The sequence below is a fragment of the Cyanistes caeruleus genome, chromosome 21 (assembly GCF_971803275.1).
Source record: "Cyanistes caeruleus chromosome 21, bCyaCae1.hap1.1, whole genome shotgun sequence".
Taxonomy (NCBI): domain Eukaryota; kingdom Metazoa; phylum Chordata; class Aves; order Passeriformes; family Paridae; genus Cyanistes; species Cyanistes caeruleus.
Window position 1 is genome coordinate 7,131,098 of NC_141721.1, and position 21,804 is coordinate 7,152,901.

The window sequence follows — 21,804 nt, forward strand, 5'->3', positions numbered from 1 at the left end:
GCATACATCTCTGAGGGGCTGGATGGGGAAAACACAGCTCTTTGTTTGAAATGCAGCATTAGGGGTTGGATTAGATGGTTTTAAAGATCCTTTCCAAGCATTCTGATCTCTCAGGGGCTGGGTGTGAGAAACATTTGGAATATGACATCGTGGGGGGACTGGATGGAGAAAAGACATCCCTTCCTTTGGAATATATTATCTATGAGGGGTTGGGTGTGAAAAATTCATCCCTCCTGTTTGAAATACGACATAAGGGGCTGGACTAGATGATGTCTAAAGATCCGATCCAACTGTTACATGATTTTATCACCTCTGAGGGGCTGTGTGGGGAAAGCGCATCCCTCCCATTTGGAATATGACTTCTCTGAGGGGCTGGGCGGAGGAAACACATTTTTCCACCTGTGAGGAGAGAGCCGGGTCAGCCAGGTGAAAAATAAAAACGTGTAATTGAGAATTACCCCACAGCATCTTCGAGGTGGTTTTTGACCGCACCAGCCCCGCCCATGAGGCGGGCACTGGGCGGGGGTGTGGAAAACACATCCCTCCACCTGCGAGCAGGGTGCCGGGACGGCGCCGTGGGGAATTAAACCGTGTAATTGGCAATTACCCCCACAGCAATTGCGAAGCAGCGGCGGCTGCGAGCAGCCCCTCACGGCCAGGCGGGAAGGGAGGGAAGGGCGCGGGGCCGCCGCGCCTGCGCACTGCGCTCCTCCCGGCGCCGGGGCGGCTGCGCGGGCGCAGAGCCTCCGCTCCCTCAGAGCCGCTGCTGCCTCGGAGCCTCCGCGTCCCGCAGCGGTTCCGCCTGGCTGGGGCTGGGACAGGGGCACGGACCGCGGCAGGACGGGCCGGGGCAGCCGGTGACAGGTGCAGGATGTCGGCCACGCTCTACCTACTCTCCACGCTGGGTGGATACGTCCTCACCTCCGCGCTCCTCCTCAAGTGCCCGGGGCTGCTTCACCGGCCCAAGCGGCAGCGCTTTCGCTGCCGGCACATTTCGCATCGCGGCGGTGAGTCGGGGGCGCGGGGACGAGGGGAGGAGATGCGGGAGCCTTTCTGCCGTTCCTGAGGGACGGTCCCCGCCCGGCTTTCGGCGCTCAGGGCTCCGCGGCCCCCGGGCGATGCTCCCTCACGACCCCGGGACGCTGCTCTGTCCCCCCGGGCACGGGAGAGTCGTGAGGGGCTGCGCGGTGTCCGTGGCTTGCAGCGGGCTCCCTTTAAACCTTCCTCCCGCAGCCTAATTTTAGGTGCCACCTGCTGACCAGTGCCTCGGTTCAGCGCGGAATTAATCTCCGAAGTCCAACGGCGCCAGCCGAAAATCAGTTTTTCGGTTTTTTGTTTTTTGATGTGTGTGGGGCCTGATGTTTCCCCTCTCAAACACGTCTATATTTTTTTCTTCTAACGATTCTGTATCCTGGTATTTCTCTCCCCAACCAGAGGGGCCTCTGGCTGTTGCTTAGATCAGGTACAAGAGATAAATTTTCTTGCCTCTGACCGCCTGTTTGCTTTGCTTTCTGCTTTCAGGGGAAACAGAATTTGCTGTGACTCTGTTCTTGCTCCCCTCGGTGTTGCAGGCAGACAGTGAATGGCTCAGTGCCCTGGTAAAACCCATCCTATTTGAGAGTCAGGCATGTTGATTCTGTCTAAAATAGCTAAAAGAGGTTTCTAAGTTACTTCACATACTCTAAAGCACTGGGAAGGGAAAAAATACACAGAAAGACGTGTCTTTCTGTTCTGTAGAGATCAGTTCTGTGCTTTTTACTGCTGCCTCACTTTTTGAAAATAGTAGTTTGCTAGTAAATATTTTCCGATATTCTGTGTGAGAGATGTCTGGTGCTGAGTTTAAACAGTTTTCAATATCATACAAAGTGCCAGTTTGTGCTTGATCACAGTTTTAGCCCGTGGTCCTTAACAAATGCTGCTGCCTTGAATTATGAAACTACAAAAATTGGAGCTGATCTCTTAATGATTTTATTCCTGGTACTTCTTTCATTAAGTTTATTTGATAGTTTGTTTCTTTGTTACTGTAGCTGTACGTATAGCATAAAATGTAGCTTCTGGTGTAGAATATCTATATTATCTGTTGCTTGATATTTATATTTTTTCTTCAGCAAAAGAAAAGGTTCTTAATTTTAATGGCTTTCTGGTTTGTTTGGCTTTTTATTTGTAACCTGTTAAAAACTTGTAGGCGACTTTGTTGGAACTTGGTATGATCCCCTTAATCTGTTCTCACTCCTTTGCAAAGACCTTAGTTAAGATACACAGCTCTAAGCCTCGAATGCGAGTGCTTGGGCCAGTTGCTCTAAGCTCCATCGGAACAGCAGGAAAGCCTCACTTAAGGGAGGATTATTCCTCAGGCATTCAAAGTGCACGGTCTGTGAGTTATTCCTGTGAAATCCACCTGAGGCAGGAGGGCAGCCCTGAACGTTGCAGCTTTTTGCTCATCTGAGGCTGAAGATCACTCTTGCTTTACTCTCCTTGGTGTTTACCTTGTAACATAAATTCCTGCGGGACTGGAGTTCTCGAGCTTTAGTCATGCTGTAGCTTCAGACTCAGTGTCAGGTTACCTATTGCATTACTCAGCTTGGGAGATCAAGGTAATGCTTGCTTGGCTTTTTCCTCTCCGAGATGAAACCTTCTACTAAGTTTTTTAAGTCTGATTTTGCTTGCTTTCTCGTTCAAGAACTATCCACCTCATTTTGTAGAATCATCCCTGAATGATTTCTTTACTTCAGCATAATTTTAAAATTGGTCATTTCTGAGAGCAATTACTGAGTCTTGATATTCTGTGTTGGAGTTCTCTGTTGATGCCAGCAGCCCTGGATTGCAGGGTCTCTGACAGAGGGTAGCATGATGATTTTTGCACAGAATAATTCAGATTGGAAGGGACCTCTGGAGAGCTCATCTGACTAGAGCAGGTTAACCAGAACCTGGTCCAGTTAGGGTTTGAATACATCCAGAGATGGAGTCTCCACAACTTCTGCAGGAAACCTGTTCCAAAGTTTGATCACTCTTACAATAAAAAAGTTTTCTTTTTACTTACATTTATCATCTGAATTCCCGGTGTTTAAATTTGTTCCTATTCCTCTTGTCCTTTCTCTGGGTACCACCAAGGAGAGTTTGGCTCAGTCTTCTTTACTTCCTCCAGTCTGATATTTACATCTGTAGGATCCTCCCCAGCCTCTGCTCTCCAGACAAAATAATTCCAGCACCTTCAGCCTCTCACTGTACATGGGAATCTCTCATCCCTTAATTTTTGCAGCCCTTCCATGGACTTACTCTGGTAGGTCCATGTCAGTCTTGTGCTTTGGAGCCCAGAACTGGATGTGGTGCTCCAGGTGTGGTTTCACCAGTGCTGAGCCGAGGGGAACAATCACCTCCCTTGACTTGCTGGCCCCAATATCTTCTGAAGGTCATCTCCTTGAGCCAGTGCTTGGTGTTTGCTCCCTCTTGTCCATGGTGGTGCTTGCAGAGTGGGAATGTTCCCTCTTAATGTCTGGATGTGCCATTTTGGCTGGAGAAGGTCAGTTCCTCGTAGGGAGTGCAGCAGCACATGAGCCCATGAAGCTGGAGGTATGTTTGAGGAAGTGTCAAAAGCCCTTTGGTCAGCCCAGCCTTCTCACTTTTCAGGGGAGAAAATTACTTGGGTCAAACAACTTCTGTAGTTCCCTTTTCTGCATGTGGTTGCTGATTTAGAATTTCTTTTTCAGCTGATCTCTCAACTTGGTTCCTCACTTCCCCCAAAATGCTACAAGTGAGGCATTTGACCCACCACCCCCAATACATTGCCATCCCTGGCCCTTGACCACCTCCCTGCCATGTGCCAAGATCAGCCACTTAAAAGTTCTATTTTTGGAACTTTCTGCCCAGGAATGTTAGGATACTCATACCTTGTTCACAAATTGAAGACTTGACTCAGGTGTTTTTGCCCTTCCCTCTAGCTTCAGGATGTATGGGCTGGATTACCACAGCTGATAAGATATCTAAAAACCTCAATTATTACTGCAGTTAATTTGTAACTAATCAGCCAGGTCTTGTGCAGGGGTTTCCCATTTGTTAGGCAATAACCAGATGGATACCATGAGGTTTTTGTGCTCTCCTTTGTCCCTTGGTTCACTTTTGCCACTCAGCTAATTCACAGTTCTACAGTCAAATCCCATAAAATACTGGTGCATGTCTGATCACAGAAGCTGCTGTGGACTCACCATATTGTTTTATATTAAACCCTGCAGATTTTTGTCATCATGGTTTTAAGTTAAGTCTGCCATTTTGTAAACCTACCCGAGAACAACAATTTTAAATTGGTGATTGTGCATTCCTTTAATTAAGTAACTGAACACAGGTTGAGGTAAGTATATCCTGGTGAGGCCTTGTTAATAGGCAAGGCCTTAATTGGAGCTCTTATAATTGCTGTTTACAAAGTCTATCATTCATTACTGTCAAAGTGCAGTTAAAATTTGCATAGATGTCTTCATCAGCACGTGTATCTTCCTGAGGTTTTGTTTTTCAATCTACATTTCCTATTTTCTGAGGTGGCGAGAAGGCACAACCTTTTCCAGTCCCTAATCAGACTCATTTTCAAAGATTTTTATGCAGAGAATGCTGGCTTAGGGGTTGCAGAGTTTAGTCCTGCCTGAAAGAGAATTAAGTTTGTCCTTTCAGTTCTTAGCTGAAATTGTTGTGCGTTTCATTCCTTGTGTGTGAGACCTCCCTTCTCCAGCAGCACAAACCTTTACTGACAGATCTGTGCTGTTTGGGAAATATCCTTTCTCTGGAAAAAGAGGTTGTCACCTATCTGAGCATCAGCTGGGTTATACATTTAGGGAGTGTCAGCTTTAGAATGTCTTGGGTGCTTTAATTCATAGCTTTTTGTTGTTTCTTTTCTCTTGTTACACTTCCCACCAACTCTCAAACAGATTTTTGCATGTCCCTGTGCCTGTAGGGCTTATTGCCCTACTAAATACCTCTGGTAAAATAAGCATTTTGGTTTGAATATTCAAAGTGTTACACAAATCCAAGATAAGTTCTTTTTTAAAATCATTTTACCTGGAGAAGGTCATGTCTCTCAACCAGTAGGTTGGTGGCAACAGAGATTTCTGCCTTGAGCTTCATCCTCATTTCTCAAAATACATATATTTTTAAACCTGTTATTTTTTAATTAGATTTTCAGTGGGATTGAGGGGAAGAAAAGGATTTTGTGTAAATTTTATTTTTGTTATTTCTGTAGGTGCTGGAGAAAACCTGGAGAACACAATGGCAGCCTTTCACCAGTGAGTACAAAAGGATGAGAATACCTAAATGAGGTTTTCTCAGTGTCTTTGTGAGTGAAGCAATCAAGGGAGGTGGGACTCCATCAGTTCTTTGGGATTACAATGTCCTGTTTCTGAAAGCCAGCTCTCCGGATTGCCAAACATCCATTCCAGTTTCACCAGAAGGAATTGGGATACCACAAGTTATGGTCTGTGCACAGTAACAAATGGAAATAAACCCTGAGGCCTGAGCTGTGCTAGCCATTAAAACAGCAAACAATACTGTGCTTAACGGTGATTACCTATTAATCTATTAATTTTAATAAATGATCTATTTATTTGTCACTATGAAGCAGAAAATGCTGCTGTTTGTTTTTTTTCCTGCCCTCACACTCTGCAGTCACGCAATGTGTGAAAGCCTCTTACTCAGGGGTTTAAAATGGGGTTGGGACCAGAAAGCCTTTTAAGCCTCCAGCATTTAAGTAGTGAATTTTAACGAGGCTCTCAAAGGCATTTGAAGAAGCAGCATATCTAAAACTCCAGCTGCTGCTGAGAAGGGACCACATTATGTGGGCTCCTCTTTGTTTTGTTTGGGGGTTTTTTAATTTGCTTTGTGCTAAGGAGCCTCATCAGTTTGCTGTTTCCCTGCAGCCTTGAGGGGTGCCAGCTTTCCCAACCAAATAAAAGAAAGTACTGCACTATTTTCTATCTCCATGGAAGCTCAGCATAGTTTTGTGTGGCTTTTTGGGTTTTTTTTTCCTGCTGGCCTGCCTTTTTTCAAGTCTGCTACCAGACTTTCTGGAAGTGCTTCTTTCTTTCTTTTCAACCACTTCTTAGTTCTAATTTCATATCATACTCATTCTGTACATGAAGGGCTCTTGCAGTGGAAGTTACTCCATAATCTATTTTTATTTTATTCCCAGAAATAAGCAATAATACTTAGAGTAAGGACTGTGCTGGGGGTAATACATTTTGTGATAATGTTTTTCTGACTCTCTTCTGCCCATTTTAATTTCTTTACAGCTGTAGTGGAAAAAAATGCATTGAGGTCCAGTTTTTGAACTCACCACAGCTGCCAATAGTGAAGTTTATCTGAGTAAAGAGAGCCAGGGTACCTCTGCAGGAAGCAGAGCTATTACCTTCTGTTAAGAGTGGAAACTCTTCTGTTTCCTTTTGGGAAGGGGTAAAGGCTTTGTCCGTCCCATTTGCTCATTCCCATCTTCCCAAGTAAAGCAGCAAAAGGAAAGGGGTAGAAAACCAGTGATCTGGCTGGTGAAAAATGGTCAGGATTGGCTCAAACAGCTGATAAGAGCTGATCCATTTATAATCATAATAATGATTATGATATATATATATAATAATATATATAAATTTATAATCCATCAGATTCTGTGTGAAGCCAAACAGGGTGTGTCTGTAGGAGCTGTTCCTGCAGGTTTGCACAAGCAAGAATATTTGGCTGTTGCTGTAGTTGAATCCAGAAGAGAATGTGTATACAGGGGGAGGAGGCCTTAATTGGTAATTTCAGTTTCTGTACTGCTTAATTTACAAATATTCTGGAAGGAAAGGATGAGTTTTTGTACCAAAGACAATCTTGTTTTGTTAGGTAAAATGCATAATAGATGAGGGGTGGGCTATAATTTTGTTCTACCATATTTAAATGCTTCAGTGGTGGTTTTAGATTATAAAATAATAGATTTTAAGCAAGAGCACTCTCACCCTAATTTGCAAATGCGAGCCTACCTCACAGTTTGACTTCTGGAGCAGTTGGATCTGAATCCACAGTGATGTTCTGAATCTGGAGCCTTCTCTGGAGCAGTGTGAATTTGACAGAACCAACTGATTTCCAGCTGGGAAAGCTCAGCACTTGAGGAAGCTTATTTAGCAGTGAGCTGCTTGTAAGGGCCTGGCAAAGTCTCAAATTTGTTAACAAGGAAAGTTGTTGTTCTCTCCTTTCCATGCAGCATCAGCCCTGACTTTCTTAAGCAAGAAATATTGCTAATAAAATCTGCTGGTGAAATGATAAAACATGGGAACATCTACAAATTTGGCAAAATTTCTCCTGCAGCAAATTTGGAGTTGCTTTCCCTCAGGATGGAAAAAATCACCCAGTACAGCCTGTGATTCTTCCATATGTAACAGGATTTTGTTCCTCTCCTAATTCTTAATTAGCAGCACTGGCAAACAGCTCACAAATTGGCTTTAATTTGTCAGGCCTCCTTCATCATTATCCCAGCTGGACCAGAAATTGTGTTGAACACTTTGGGGAGCATGTTCTGATTATTTTATTTTATTTTTTTTTTGGTTTGTTACTACGTTTGTGGATGTTCATGGGCTGTTTTCAGCAGCCAGTAAAGCCCATGAGGAAAAGGCTTTTACAGAATTTACAGAGCTTTGGGTCTCATGTAGGCACAACTCAGGTGGTGTAGGTTTGCTCAGAGGTGAATAAAAATGTTTTGAAGGAAGAGTTTTATCTGTCTGCTGGAGTGACACCTGTTTTCTAGTTAAATGAGCAATTCACTCCCCATTGCAGTGAAGTTTTGGGTTTTTTTTGTTCTGATGTGAGGTTTCTTGTACTTATTTTTCATCAATATCATTATTACTTTCTGCTTTCCTTACACCACCTATGAACCAAACTAATATGGAGTGGATTTGGGGTTGGATTAGAGCTTTTCAAAGCAGTGGGTTGGAACAGGAATAGCTATTTTGCTTTGAAAAATATGACTGGATGTTTAGTGGTTTATTTCCTTTTTAATTTAAATTAAAACGTTTTCATTTAAATAATAGTTTAAGGTTGTCTTGCTACCCAATAAAACAGCCAAAAGCCTGAAAGTCCCACTGCTAATTTCCTGATCCAACCTTTCCTGATTAATGTAAATAAAGTAAAAAAAAACAAACAAAAAACCAGCTTTCACACCTCTGTCATTTGTTGTTTCTAACCACAAGTTCAATTTCTGTTTTCAAAACCTCACTTCCTCCTGTGGGCAGACGTGCTGCTGCTCATAAACACCCCACTCCTAATCCTGAATCAATCATTTAGGAGCAGATTTCTCAATCCTGGGGTGGCAGGCTGCAATCCACAGGTGAGCTTCCTAATTCCCATGGGAGACAGAGCCAAAATTCCCATCTCTGCTTCACAAGCTGTTGTTTATTCTTGCATCAGCTTCCCACTGCAGCAGAGATTTTGAGGATTCCTGTTTGCTCCTTGCTTTGCAGCAGGATTGTGAGGATTCCTTGCACCATTAAAGCATCCAAAGTCCTTCCAGTGGGATTAGTTTATGGATTGTGTTTGCTTTGGAGCTGCACAAAGCACTCGAGTGGTTCAAGGCAGCCTTTCCTTGCAGCGCGGTTAATTTGGGGACGGACATGTTGGAGCTGGATTGTCACCTTACAAAAGACGAGCAAGTGGTTGTGTCCCATGATGAGAACCTGAAGAGATCAACAGGAGTTGATGTCAACATATCTGACCTCAAATACTCGGTGAGTTGAGGAGAAAATGGGCTGGGGGAGTGTTGAAAAATGCATTTGTGGGGTGGGCAGAGCGCTCTGTATGTGCCTGGTGCTCAACACCAAAGGGAAGGATTCATCTCAATAAAAAACCCAAACAAAAAAACCACTCCTAAACTAAACCACCCTCACTAAACTCCCTGTGCAGTCAGAAGATCACACCTGGCACATTCCAGAGGGTGATTTACTCCTCCAGTATCAGGTTGGGGGAATGGCTCTGGAAATGGGATGTTTTGTCACACTGATGGCAGAGTGACAAAAGCTCTTCCTGGTGTGGCCAGTTTTTATTGGGAAAACTGGGAGATGAATCCCCCCCCTCCCCCACCAGTGGAATTTTCAGAATTCTCAAGACATGTGGGAATGTTTTGCCTTATTCAACTACAGGTGATACAAATCTAAGAAACAGATTTGTCAGATAGTTCAATTAATACTGAAAGTGGCGCTACTAAATCCACTTTTTGGATGAGAAGATAAGTGGCTTATGAATTATGATATTTTTGGTCTTTTTGGAGGAGGGTCATGATTATATTCCTGTATTTGAATTGATGTTCCATTCCTCTTTGTTTTTAAGGAACTTCCACGCTATCTCTGCAAGTTAGATGTCACCTTTCAGAAAGGTAAGATTTTTGTCTCTTGCTGTTTCAGTTTTCCATTTTGTAGCATGGCAGTTTCCTGCTTTGGCAAAGGGAGTAGAAAAGTGCATTTGCTTCTCTCAATATCATGATAAAGGTTTCAAAAGAAAATTATTCTGTCTGTAGAAACCAATGCAGTAGTTACTGTAGGTGTGACTTGGGGTTCAGAAGGAAATTTTGTTCTCATTTGGTCTTTTTCACATTAATCTCGTTGCATTTGGTGTGTGGTAACTGAGCCTGTATTTGCTATTTCAGGATTTTAACGTTGCCTGCACTCCTACTGTTGCTAAATAATGAGTGAATTTCATGAAGTTAAAACCTGAATGTGCAACATGCTCAGGACATTTTCATTATGGAAATGAGCTTGTCATAGTTAATTACGGCTGAACAAAGTCATTTTTTGTTTAAAAACGTGATTATCCTTGGAACTTTATACTTGTAGTAGCATTTTAAGGTAACAAATGCTCTGACATTTCTGCTTTTGTGTGGTTTATTAAAAGTGGCCACAGCAGTGACAAGTTTCTTGTTTCCCCAGAAAGTCAATGTGAAGGGACAGACAATCGTATCCCACTCCTGCAAGAGGTGTTTGAGGCATTCCCAGAAACTCCTGTCAACATTGACATCAAAATGAACAACAATGTGTTGATCAGAAAGGTACATGAGAATCTGCTGAACTGAGAGAGAAGGCAGGGGAATGTTGCTGATATTCCAGAAGTTTTTTTTGAGTTATGGCAGTCTGTGATACCAAGATCTGTGTTCTTGGACTGCGTCACCCTTCACATGTTGTGTCCTGCTCCCTGTGTGAGGTAATGCAGGAGACAGAGAAGGGATCTTGTGCAAGGTATTCTGTAAAAGCTCTTCAGGACCCTTCATCTGGATGAGAAGCTGCTCCAGCACTGCTGGAGACAGGTTTGGTTTGTACCTCATGGGAAGGGTCTGCTTAGGGACTGTTGCTCTCCAATGCAGCATAAAAACATGATGTTATTGTGCAGATGTGTTCAACACAGAGGGAAATCTTTCCAGCAAACACTGTTTTGTCATTTAGGTTCCCTAAGTTCCTTAGGGATTTTTGTAAGTATAATCTGTTGTCCTGAACATCTCTTTTATTTCCCCTCAAAGCATCGCAACCACCTTATGATGGGAAAGAGTAAAGAACTCTTTGCTATAATGATTTCCAGAGCAAGCAGAGTTTCAGTTAAATAATGCTGCACTTAATTTCCAGTGACTCCATGTGAGAGTTGTGCTTTGTGTGCTGCAGGTCTCGGAGCTAGTGAGTCAGTACAAGAGAGAGCATCTGACCGTGTGGGGGAATGTCAATTATGAGATTGTATCCAAGTGCTTCAAGGAGGTAAGGCTGAGTCCAGCTAAGCTTTGTTACTGTGTGCTGACAAAACCTACAGAAAAGCACCCTGAAAATCAAGATTTAAGCAGCTGAGCCAGGCTTCTACTCGTGGTGAAAAATTCTGTGCTCGGATTGTGTTCTGCCTGCTGTACTGCTAAAATAAGAGAAGCACAGTTGACACCCCTCTACCCTGCCATAAAATACTTGAAGAATTAAGCTTAGTCATGTTTTATTCTTGTTTTATGAAATTTAGGGCATTACAATTTTATGCCAGGAGTTCTTAGAGCCTGTTTTGCACATCATTCATCTGATAAAAAGCAATTTTTCCAAGGATTGCTGATTGTCTGTTTCTTTGCACAAAAATAATGGATGTGGCCACTAGTGGACACAGTTGCATCAGCATAAAGCTATTGTTTCACAGCTCTAATTCTCCTCCTTTTTGTGCTGAGGAAATTTATGGTTTAGAATTAAATTAAAATTGTGCTTAGTCCAAGGGATGATGCACCTGAGTGAAATCAATCTTGTTCATAGTTCAGTTTAGTTGATGATTTCAATTTATCTGTGTAGGACAACACCCCATTTCCTACCTGAATAGCAGTTAGATTTCTTCATATAAGGCTGCTTAATCTTAGGTGTGAGCAATTGCTGAACTTCAGACATGCATTGATGAGCAAATTTAATTGCAACAGAGTCAAAATCTACCAGGATAACTGAGAATCTCTTTCCTGGTTCCTGCAGAACTCTGACATTGCCACCATCTTCTGTGCCCAGCGTGTCCTCCTGCTCCTTGGCCTGTTCTATACTGGTCTGCTGCCATTCATTCCCTTCAAGGAGGAATTCTTTGAGATTCCCATGCCTTCCATCATCCTCAAGTGAGTTACAGCCCAGCAGTGGGTGCTGCACTGGCACCAGTGTAAAGGAGGTGAACCCTGATCCTTCCTGAGCACTCCTTTTTTGGGCTGAGGTTGCTTTTCTGTTGGTTTAGGCACTTTTGGATATTCCTGGGAGAATTCTGTGCGCAGTAATACCTAAGAGTTCTGTACTTACAAATAATTCTTGCTCTTTTTTCCTCTTTTCTTGAGAACAAATTTGTCTGATAGGGCCAGGAGACAAGTCAGCAGTAGAGTGGATATGAGATTGTGAAATCTGTCTCATTCTTCACTCAAAATGCTGCAGAATTCTCATCTCTGTTGCTTCTCTTAAATGTAGCTCATTTCTCTTGTATAACCCAATTCTAAGTCACTGTCTTGAGCAGTGAAATTACTGCTCTAATTTGAGCAAGATTAATTCTTTATGTTCCTTTTGCAGGAACATCTCAACATTTTAATATGTGCTCTGGTGATTTTTGGTTTCCTCTTCTTCAACAGGCTGAAAGAACCAGAGAAGATGTCAAGAAGCCAGAAATTTATTATCTGGCTGGCTGACACGTAAGATTTTCGCCTGATTAAATTTTTATTTATATTTTGCCTTTATATTAACACTTGACTCAAGCAACTAAGATTAGCTATTGCTATATCTATGCATTATATATTTTCAGTTTCTTCCAGCTTTTCATCAGTGCAGGATAAATCAGATTTAAATCTTACGTAGGAGTGCTTTATGCTTTTATTTTCCATACACTGAAGCTTTCTAAGGTGCAGTAACAGTGGGAATTATTCCAATTGTGTCTGTTTAAGCTTCTGTCCTTAAGTGTGCTTATCTAATTAACATGCAATTAGATGCAGAATGCAAATTTCATGGATGTGACTGTTTCATAATGTTGTCAGAGGAGAGACACTGTTTGCCTTACAAGGAACACTTTGCATTTTAAGAATATCTGTGCTTCAGAGGGGGTTTAGTCATGGGTTTTCAGTGACTGCAGTGTCTCCTGGCTCTGACATCTGTTAGTTTAATTTCTCCAGTGGCCAGGACAATTCCATGTCTTTTGGTGGGAAGGATAAAACCTCTCCTGAAAGCAGAGTGGTTGGTTCATCAGACATGGTATAAGGTACCAGCAGGGTGAAGGATTTCTCTGCTGGATTTGATCTTCAGCAGGGTTGATAACGTGAATTGCTTGAACTGGAAGTTTTCTAGAATTGTACTTCTCTTGAGGACAACCCTACACTCTGTATGGGAACTTCATTGCAGATCATCAACAGACACTGAAAATTCCATATATAGTTGAAGTTGTTAATTAATCTCCCTCTCCTTTCCCAGGCTGCTGATGAGGAAGGCACTGTTTGACCACCTCACAGCTCGGGGCATCCAGGTACAATGGGGAAAAGCTAAAGTGAGAATTAAAACCAGACAAATACAGCCTTGAAAAGAGGTTCCTGTTCCCCCCAGCAAGTTCTTTGTGTTTCTGGGACCACGAGTTGTTGTTCAGTTCCTGAGCAAAAGCTGCTGCTGTTACATTAGCACTACTCTGGTTGCAAAGGAAGATTTGTACACTTGGGGGGAAAAAAGAGTTTTTCATTTAAACCCCTTGAAGTTTAGGGCTTTTTCTTCCCCCTTTAAACTTAACCAGTTTTGCAGATTTTATAGGCTTATGTGATGTGGGGCTTTCACAAAATAATACTGACTCTTAGAAGGCTCTGAAGTCTCAGGTAGTGGAGTTACCATTAAAATGTCTCTTTTGGAAGATGAGGGAAAAACTCCAGCATCACAGTGTAATCATTTCTCATTTTAAATATGCAGCAACATCTCTCTCAGATCAAACAATTTAGGTTAAAAGTCACCTTCAAAAAAATAATAAATTAGTATTTCCTATAATAACTTGGTTGTTGTATCCTGTTTCATAGGTGTACATTTGGGTACTGAATGAAGAACAAGAATACAAGAGAGCGTTTGATCTTGGAGCTACTGGAGTGATGACAGACTATCCAACAAAACTGAAGGAGTTCTTACATAATTACCCAGTATAAAGGAAGAAAACTGAGAAAGTCCTTTCAGAACAGATTGTGAGCCAAGGATTTTCCTCATTAAAAAAATAATTGGGGGCAGCATGCACAGATCATTTTTGTTGGAAAGATGTAACTGATGATCTGCTACCTTGTTGTCAAGTCACTACCTAATGTAAAGGTTGTCTATTTATTTTAAAACTTTAATTACATAGTTTACATTTGTAAATAGCTCATTTAGCAACAGCACACTTCACAAATGGTGATGATTAGGAAGAGAGTTGCCTGATAAAGGTACTTGTAGATAAATAAGCATTATCTTACCTGTCACAAGTGTTCCTAAGCAGTTGTCAAGATGTGTCAGTTATTCCAGTTATATTGTAGTGAGCAGAAACTGAAGAATTTCTGAAAGTGTAGCCTGTGTGTTTGCATTTCTTGTGTTGCTTTTAGATTTCAGGTAACTTCTAGAGCAAGAAAAACAGGCACAGGAGAAATAGCAAAGCAGACTCTGTGGCTGGCCAGGTAGTATACTCGGTGAAGGTGGTCACTTCATAGCCAGAATTAACTCAGTATAGATTTATTCCATTATTCTCACTGACAAGAATGTTGAACTTGAGTTGAAACTGGATTTAGACCCTCTCTGAGGCGATGTCAGCACTGTGACTTTGGGTCTAAACACAGGATTTAAATTGGGATCTGGCTTTGACACTGAGTTCCACTGCAGAGTCCAGGTTTGGCCCTGCCCTGCCTGTCATGGCAGTAGTTGGATTTCAAGGATGGAAAATGGCACTTGTTATAGATTATACTCACTTTGAAATAGCCTTTTCACAATGTCCTAAAAGTCTTTTGCACATTTGTGGTTCTTGATGAACGGGAAGTTGTTTTTTAGGGTGAGGGACCAAAGAAAATTTAAGTTTGGTCTGGAGTTTCAGGGACAAATGAAAATGTTCCTATTAAATGAATTCGCCCAAAGCAGATTTTAATGTGTATTTATAAAGGGAGGAAGTGTCAATCTAGAATGTATGTAGACTTCAGTCTTTTCTCTCCACAAAAATACATTCAGTATCCATCAAATTTATGTGCATGGACATGGAAATAACTGGCAAAAGCCAGGAAACCCCAGGTATGATGGAATGGGCTTAGGCAGGAAGGTATCTCTGGAAGCTTCCCATGCTTTTGTGTCCTTGTGAGCAGGAGTTACCCATGTTTCAAACAGGTTGGAGCCTGCAGTGCCTGTGTGCCTTGGTGTGCTCATGTCATGGCTGGGACTTCAGGGGTTTGATTACTGTGGCTTAATTACACCCAATGTATAGAGCTCAGTCACTGAATCATCAGATGCTCTCTCTAAGCAAGAGTTTTGGTCCAGCAGTGTCTATTTCTTGATGGAACTTTGTGTGAAAATCATACATCTTAACAATAAACACAGTAGCCAGATGTGTTTTTACTGAAAGGAGCATCCACTGTGCTAAAAACTGGTTTTTAAGTCATTTTTTTTCCCCTTGTTAGCTCAGATTTGGGAGGGTTCTTGTTTCACCCTCCCTGGCTGCTGTGCCATAGTTATGATTATGGAACATCTTTAGTGTTCCACTGCCTGTCAGGGGGCTGTGAGAATGCCAAATCCATCTGCATGGAGAGTGTTTGTTTCTGCACCACAGTTGCTTTCTGAGGAATAGGTCTGGATGAAATGGAAAAAAACTGCAGCATTTAGGATTCAAGTGAACATGTGCTGATGGGGGCAGATGAGTTAATGTTGTCCTTTTGAATATCTGCCTGGTGAAGATGACTGCAGATTCAATTTCCTCCTAATTTAATCAGCCTTGTTGCTTATTGAATGGAAGAGAGGAAAATGTAACTTCCTAACTGTTCATGGGGGGAAAAGGATGAAATTATTTATTAGATACTAAGCTTTCTGTTTCCCTTTCAGACCACTTCTGTCTGGTCACATAAGTGCTAATAATCAGTCAAGTCACAGCTCTGCCTGCTTTTTACAAGTCACAGAATAGTTATGGATGATGTTCCACATGCAGCTCAGTAAATTAAAATTCCACCTTTCTGTCCTATTCTGGGTTTATTACCAGTTTGTAGCTCCAGATAGTTTTTATGCAATGTGGGTTTTTTAAACTCAATTTTATTGCTATTGAATTTCTAAAACATGCACCAATATTAAGATGCAAATATAATTACGATTTTAGAGAATACTATCAAAAACATACTAAAACTTTTTGTTTAGGTTAGGAAGAGCTAAGTTTTAAAATGCCAGTTTTGATCTCTGATTTACTTTGTCTCAAGTTTCCCTCATCACTCAATAAATAAACAATTTTCCATTATTCTGTATTGAATGCAAAAACATTCAGAGATACTGAAATGACTGTTTTATATTTAATTTTAATTTATTTTAATCTAATAGTAGAGATGGAAATTTTTGCCTTCTAAAATTCTCAACACATTTTTCAACCACATTTTTTGTCAGACCAGTGTTCTTACATCTGATGGAGCTTCTGACTGTGCTGTTTATACATTGACCTCTCTTGGATAAATCTGCTGCTCAATATCTGAAATTTGATTGGGAGGGAAAGGGTCCAGTGCTTGAAAAGCTGCTGGATTTATTCATTCACCTGTTTGGGCTTTAGCACAAGAGCTCAGGTTTAATCTCACGAGCCAGACAATATTCCATGGAGGAATCCCAGCACCAGTGCACAGGGCTTAGGCCATGATAACTGTTTGTAACAAAATACCCTGGTATTGGGGTAACTGTAAAACATTTGTTGTATCCAATCCTTGTTTTGAATATTACAGAACTCACTGTGTGATTTTTAAACCACTTGTACAGAAAAGCTTTTGTTGAGAATGTGCACAGCTGTCCAGGAGGATGTTCAGTTAATCTCTCTCTCTCTGAGGAGAGATTCTTTTCAGGTACTTTTAACTCTAAATATTGTTTTAAACACTGTGTTCTCAACCCTGTTTCAAGCTGTTTTATGTATGAAGGATGACTGCATGTATTTCATGCACTTTTAATTTGCAGAAAGTCTCGTGGACCTCTCTAGCTCCAAAGCTATGCAGTGATTTTTCTTTTCATGTGAAGGAAGATTGGATGCTTTTGAAATGTGACACATTAAAACATCTTTACTCATAAAAGATCTAAAACTGAATACTCATTAGGTGTGACTTCTTTCCCTAAAAACCTAATTTCTGAGAGTGATTTTGGGTTTACAGTATCGTTGGTTTGAGTTTGTGTTCACAGAAATTCCACCTGCAGCAAGTCTGTCCTTTCTGATGATCAGCAGGATAACATTTCCTCTAGTCCTAGAGGAAAAATTTCCAGCTTTCCTTCTGGATTGCCATTAAATTACATTAAATATTGGGTTTTAAGGTCAAGAGTAATTTTAAAGCTTTGAGGGTTCATATTTAGGTAAGAGAGGTGAAGTTGGGGGTTTGTATGTTACAATATTTAGTAACTTAAAGGATTTTTCCAGCATGATGAGAAGATTCTCCAGATGGCTCTGGATGCTGTTTGATTTCTTAAAACACATCCCAAATGTTTGGTAAACCAGAATAAGGAATTGGAGTGCATTACAGAGTCTTTTAACATGGAAATGTGGTGTCACCTGGCATAAATCCACAGTTCAAACAGATTTTTGAGAACCTCACAATTTAATTTATCCAAAGCAAGAAAGCTCTAGGTGCTGATTATTTAAAAAAAAAATTAAATCAGGATATATATATATTATTTTTTTAATTGGTTTGCCCCTGAAAATTCCCTGTGTCTGTGAAGAAGGGATGAATTTTGCTAAGAAATAAATATTAATGTCTGGTCCTTGCTCCCTCCTGCCGCGGGAGGCCGCCACAGCCCGCGCATTCCCCATGGATTTCCATAGGATCCATCTTCCACACAGCCATTCCCGGAGCCCGGCGGGATGGGGAACCCGCAGTGCAGAGCTGCATTAAAAGCAGATGATGCTCCTTCAGTCCCACATTCCGAGGTTTTACCATCGGTTTATTAAGCTGGATTTATGGAAAGGGGAGTTCCTAATTCTAAAATCTGGATTATTGCTATGGAAAGGGAAATGAGGGATCAGCTGTAAGGGGTTGTTTTACAGCTGCATAGTCATGGCTTGGTGATTTTTGGGGCAGGATGAAGCACTGGGAGATGCTGGCTGGTTTTTTGTTGGACCAAAAATAGGGAAATTGGGGGGAAAAAACCTACTTCTGTTAACGATGGAGACACTTAAAGGATGCGTCCTCATGTGTCAAAAAAATTTAAAATATTCCCATTTTACAAATAGAGAAAAAAGGCAATAGCAGAGGAAGTATCTTGATTATGAGGCCATTAACACCTGCTGCAAATAAAATTCAGGAATGCCAAGAAACTGAGATTTTTATCAGCTTGTAACACACACTTAATTCCCAAGATGTTGAGGCAATACCTCAGTGGGTGATCTGGCATTTTCTCCCCTCTCAGTATTGCCATGGCAAAAGTTTCCCCCAGGCAGTGATGCTTGATCAGTTGGGCTTTTCTTGTTTAAATGATAATTAAGGTTTCAACTGATATCAGATACTGAACAGGGAAAAACAGTAGCTGTGCTGCTCAGGCTCCAAAAAGTAGTGTTTGCAAATAGTGAAATTAAAAATCCTGGTTAGCTGTTCAGTTGAAAGCTAAGTTGTAATTATTGTAGAGCCAAAATTCAGATTTTTTTTTTTAATAGATTTCCCTAAAGCTCAGCCCAGTAAAAGTTTTTATGATGCTGCTCAAGCTGTGCTTGAAAAGTTTTCAACAACACTCTGTTACCCATAATGAAATGTAAAAATGGGACTTGAAGCTTTAGTAAATAGCATTTAACCCAACCAGCATTTTATTTTGAAGAAGTGAGTGAAATGCTGCTGGATAAAACACTCTTATCCCTAAAAACCTTGCAATTTTTGTAGATCATGGAGGTTAGAACATAAAGAAATTTTGGGCTTTTTTAGGGTGATATTTTTCTACATCTTCAAAGCTGTATGAATCCCCAGATTTCCATGGTGATGCTGAACTTAAAGCAATATAATTCAAATTAGTCACCACCCTAAATCAATCTTATTACAATAGAAACTTTTTTTTGTATATATTTTAAAATAATCTTGATGTTCACCTTTTCAATAATGTATTTTTATTAACAAACTGAAAGTTCTGCACAGGTGGTGGTGGAAAAAAAATTATTTCACTGCTGTGCAGCAGCCTCTTAATGATGTAAATTTGTTTTGCTGATGGTTTCTTGTGGTTTCTGGGTGATTTAAAGTTCAAGTAAATTCTGTAACCACTTCCTGCTGATAACCTTGTCTAGCTCTGTTAAACACAGAGCTTTTAGCACTGGGGAAAGAGGCTGAAAATCTGTTTGCTCTTTGCTGCTGGCTGGGGAAGGCAAGAGGTTATCTAAGAAAAGAAGAAGCTTAAAGTGAGCCTTCAAAGCAGGCTCCTCTTGCAGCTGTCTAAAGATAACACAAATTTAAAGAAGAAAGGCAATTTTCCTCTTTATTGGGTGTATTTAATAGCTGCTAACTACCCTGGTGCTTGAATCTTCGTTAGCAGCATGTTTAAATTGTACCACGAGTGCACAAGGGGTGGAAAAAATGTCATTTAGTATTAAAAATCTGTGGAATTCCTCACCCAGCTGGTTCAGTAATGTAATCAGGAGGGGTGGGTTTGGCTTCTGTGGAAGGAAAATAATTTATAGCACAAGGTAGGATGTTATTTTACCCACAAAAAAATCACAATTAATGGAAATATTGCTTTATTAGTCCATGTATTTAACATTTGAACCAGAATATTGCTCTTATTACCGATTAAGGAATTCTGCAGTAAAATATCATTATGGATTTGTTTAAGCAGGAGAGTGTTAGAACAAGAATAATCTCATAAAGCAAATATATTTCAGCCCTGATGTAGAACTTTTATCCATAGATGCGAGAAATGGACAGATAGAAAATATTAATTAAATATATTTAATATTGGAAATGTCCAGGGCCAGGTTGGAGCAACCTGGGATAGTGGGGAGAGTTCTTGCCCAAGTCAGGGCTGGAATGGGATGGACTTTAAGGTTGCTTCAACCCCAAACTATTCTGGGATTATTAAACCTGTACTTTATACACTGAATTATTGTTATTAGGAAATAAAAACGTGCAGGGAGAAGCCTTCAAATGACCTCGTCCTGAGCTGCTGCGTGCTGAAATGTTAATTACAGAGCTTTGAGGGGATAGCATTTAATTGGGGTTTGCTGGGGGTGGGAGCACATCTGCAGTTGTTGGGGTACAAAACCACCAAGATCTCTTCTGGAAAAATCCATGGCAGGGGCGGGGATGGAGATTGTTGGGAGAAATATGGAATATCCTCATGTTTGCAATTAGCCCTGTGGCGTGTTGGGGAAGCTGGGTTGGTGTTGGTGGATTTTGGGTGTTAATATTGGTGAATTTGGAGGTGTAATGGTGGATTTGGGGGGTTAGTATTACTGTATTTTGGGGTTATTATTGGTGAATTTTGGGGTTAGCACTTGTAATTTTGGGGGTAATATTGGTGGATTTGGAGGGGTGATAGTGGTGGATTTTAGGGTTAATATCGGTGGATTTGGGGTTAGCACTGGTGCATTTTGTGTCTGCTCTGCCCGCTGCTCCCGCACCCCCGGGGCCGACCCCGCGCACCAGCCACCGCAAATTACCGCCGTTCATTAGCGCGCGCTAATTACCTGCGCGGGGAAAGACGGAAATACCGCACAGCCATTGGAAAGTGACCAGAGCCGCCCCCTTTCCCTGCGCCGTGACCCTGAAACCCGGGAGCCCCGGGGCCGCGCAGTCCCCGCGCATCCTGCGCGCATCCCTGCGGGAGGGCGCGGCGCCTTTAAGAGCCCGCGCCGCGTTTGTTGTGCGGCCGCGCGAGCCGCGCTCCCATTGGCTGCCGCCGCCGCAGCCTCTGCGTGCGGGACCGCCGGTGCGCGAGGGGCGGGGCGGGAGCATCGCGCCAGCGCCGCGCTCTGAATGGCTGGGCAAAAATGGGCTGCGGCCGACAGTAGCCAATCCGGAGCGTGTTGCTATGTGCCGGCGGACGCTGATTGGTTAGAAGCGGTGTCGCTCAGCGCCGGCACTGTATATTCGGAGGGAGCAGGCGGTGGGCGGGGGAGGCGCTGTGGGCTCTGTGCGCGTCGGCGGCCGCCGCGCTCGGTCCGCGCCGGGACGCGCTCGGTGCGGCCGCGGTGAGTGAGGGCGGCACGGAGAGTGTGAGGGCTTGAGGGGCGAGCGGCCACCGAGGAGAAACGTCCCGGCCCGCGCGTAGCTGGGCCGGGGCTGGGCGGCCGAGCGCAGCTGCGCCACAGCCGCGTCTGTGTCCGTGTGTCCCCGTGTCCCCCTCTCCACCCGCCCCGCGGCCGCGCGGATCCGGGGGAGCATCCCCGGAGGGCTCCGTCAGGGCCGGTAGAGGAGATGGGGGAGCCCCCGGTGCTGGCGGTGGGAGAGCCGGGCTGGGCGGCGGCCTTTGTGTGCGCGGCCGGGCGAGGGGATGGAGGCGGGGGGCAACAGGTCCGGCCGGGAGGGGTTCGGTGCCACCGACCCGGGGATCGGCGAGGAAACGCCGGGGGAGGAGGAGGAGCAGAGATGGTGTTTCCTCGCCACCCATCTCGCTGTGGCGAGGGACGCACCATAAACGCTGACCCCGCAGGTGGGACAGGGCGTGCGGGGGCTCGGGCGGTGACCCCGCGGAGCTGCAGCATCTTCTCCCGGGGCTCCAGGGCAGCAGCTCTGTTTGGCAGCTGTGCTGCGAGTCCTTGGAGCCCCGGCAGTGCCCAGCTGTGGCTCTACTAGAGCGCTGCCATCGTGCCTGAGGGGCACAGGGGTTGCGGGGCACCCTGGGGATGCCCCTCCCAGGGCAGTTCTGGCACTCGGAGCACCGAAACCGGGTGCGGGTAACTCAGCTGCTCTGTGTTGTTGCTATCGCCTCTGATAAGGGTGTAGCAGCTTCCTCTTCTGCAGAGCTCCGCCGAGGGCCGGGGCTGAGGGCGAAATGGTAATGGGGTTCTGCATCTCCATAGAAACTTCTGGGTTTGATCCAGAAAAGCCAGAGAAGTTCGAGGTGACAGAAGTAGCCATGGGTCCATAGCCTCAGATTTTAGTGCTGAATTTTGAAGTCAAGCTGATTTGAAATGCTTGTGTTTAAAACGTGATTTTAACGGGGTAGGAAA

General features: G+C 43.1%; 2 protein-coding genes and 1 long non-coding RNA gene across 4 annotated transcripts in view; 2 read left to right on the forward strand and 1 right to left on the reverse strand.

The window, feature by feature from the left end:
* Positions 1–104: 104 nt before the first annotated feature.
* GDPD1 (glycerophosphodiester phosphodiesterase domain containing 1) lies at positions 105–16,755 on the forward strand. The gene is made up of 10 exons (XM_023939340.2): positions 105–1,007; positions 5,225–5,267; positions 8,591–8,726; positions 9,325–9,370; positions 9,921–10,039; positions 10,644–10,733; positions 11,466–11,599; positions 12,095–12,154; positions 12,924–12,975; positions 13,508–16,755. Exons 1-10 carry the CDS (start codon positions 872–874, stop codon positions 13,628–13,630), a joined length of 939 nt encoding a protein of 312 aa, XP_023795108.1. The 5' UTR covers positions 105–871; the 3' UTR covers positions 13,631–16,755.
* Positions 16,756–17,238: 483 nt separating this feature from the next.
* Positions 17,239–20,451, reverse strand: LOC147649634 (uncharacterized). Its single transcript, XR_015278569.1, has 2 exons — positions 20,320–20,451; positions 17,239–17,542 (listed from the first exon to the last, which is right to left on the reverse strand). It is a non-coding gene; the product is annotated as an uncharacterized LOC147649634 (long non-coding RNA).
* A 280-nt stretch (positions 20,452–20,731) lies between these two features.
* Positions 20,732–21,804, forward strand: part of YPEL2 (yippee like 2) — a 32,927-nt gene continuing 31,854 nt past the window's right edge. For both annotated transcript variants that reach the window (XR_015278588.1, XM_086860021.1), the window contains exon 1: positions 20,732–20,823. The gene's annotated coding sequence lies outside the window, so the exon portion shown is untranslated. The remainder of the gene's footprint in view (positions 20,824–21,804) is intronic.

Excerpts from the sequence above, each read along its gene's own strand:
- GDPD1 (XM_023939340.2), top strand. The coding sequence starts at position 872 with ATGTCGGCCACGCTCTACCTACTCTCCACGCTGGGTGGATACGTCCTC. Across the intron at positions 10,040-10,643 it reads ACAATGTGTTGATCAGAAAG|GTCTCGGAGCTAGTGAGTCA; the intron begins GTACATGAGAAT and ends TGTGTGCTGCAG. Across the intron at positions 12,155-12,923 it reads ATTATCTGGCTGGCTGACAC|GCTGCTGATGAGGAAGGCAC; the intron begins GTAAGATTTTCG and ends CTCCTTTCCCAG.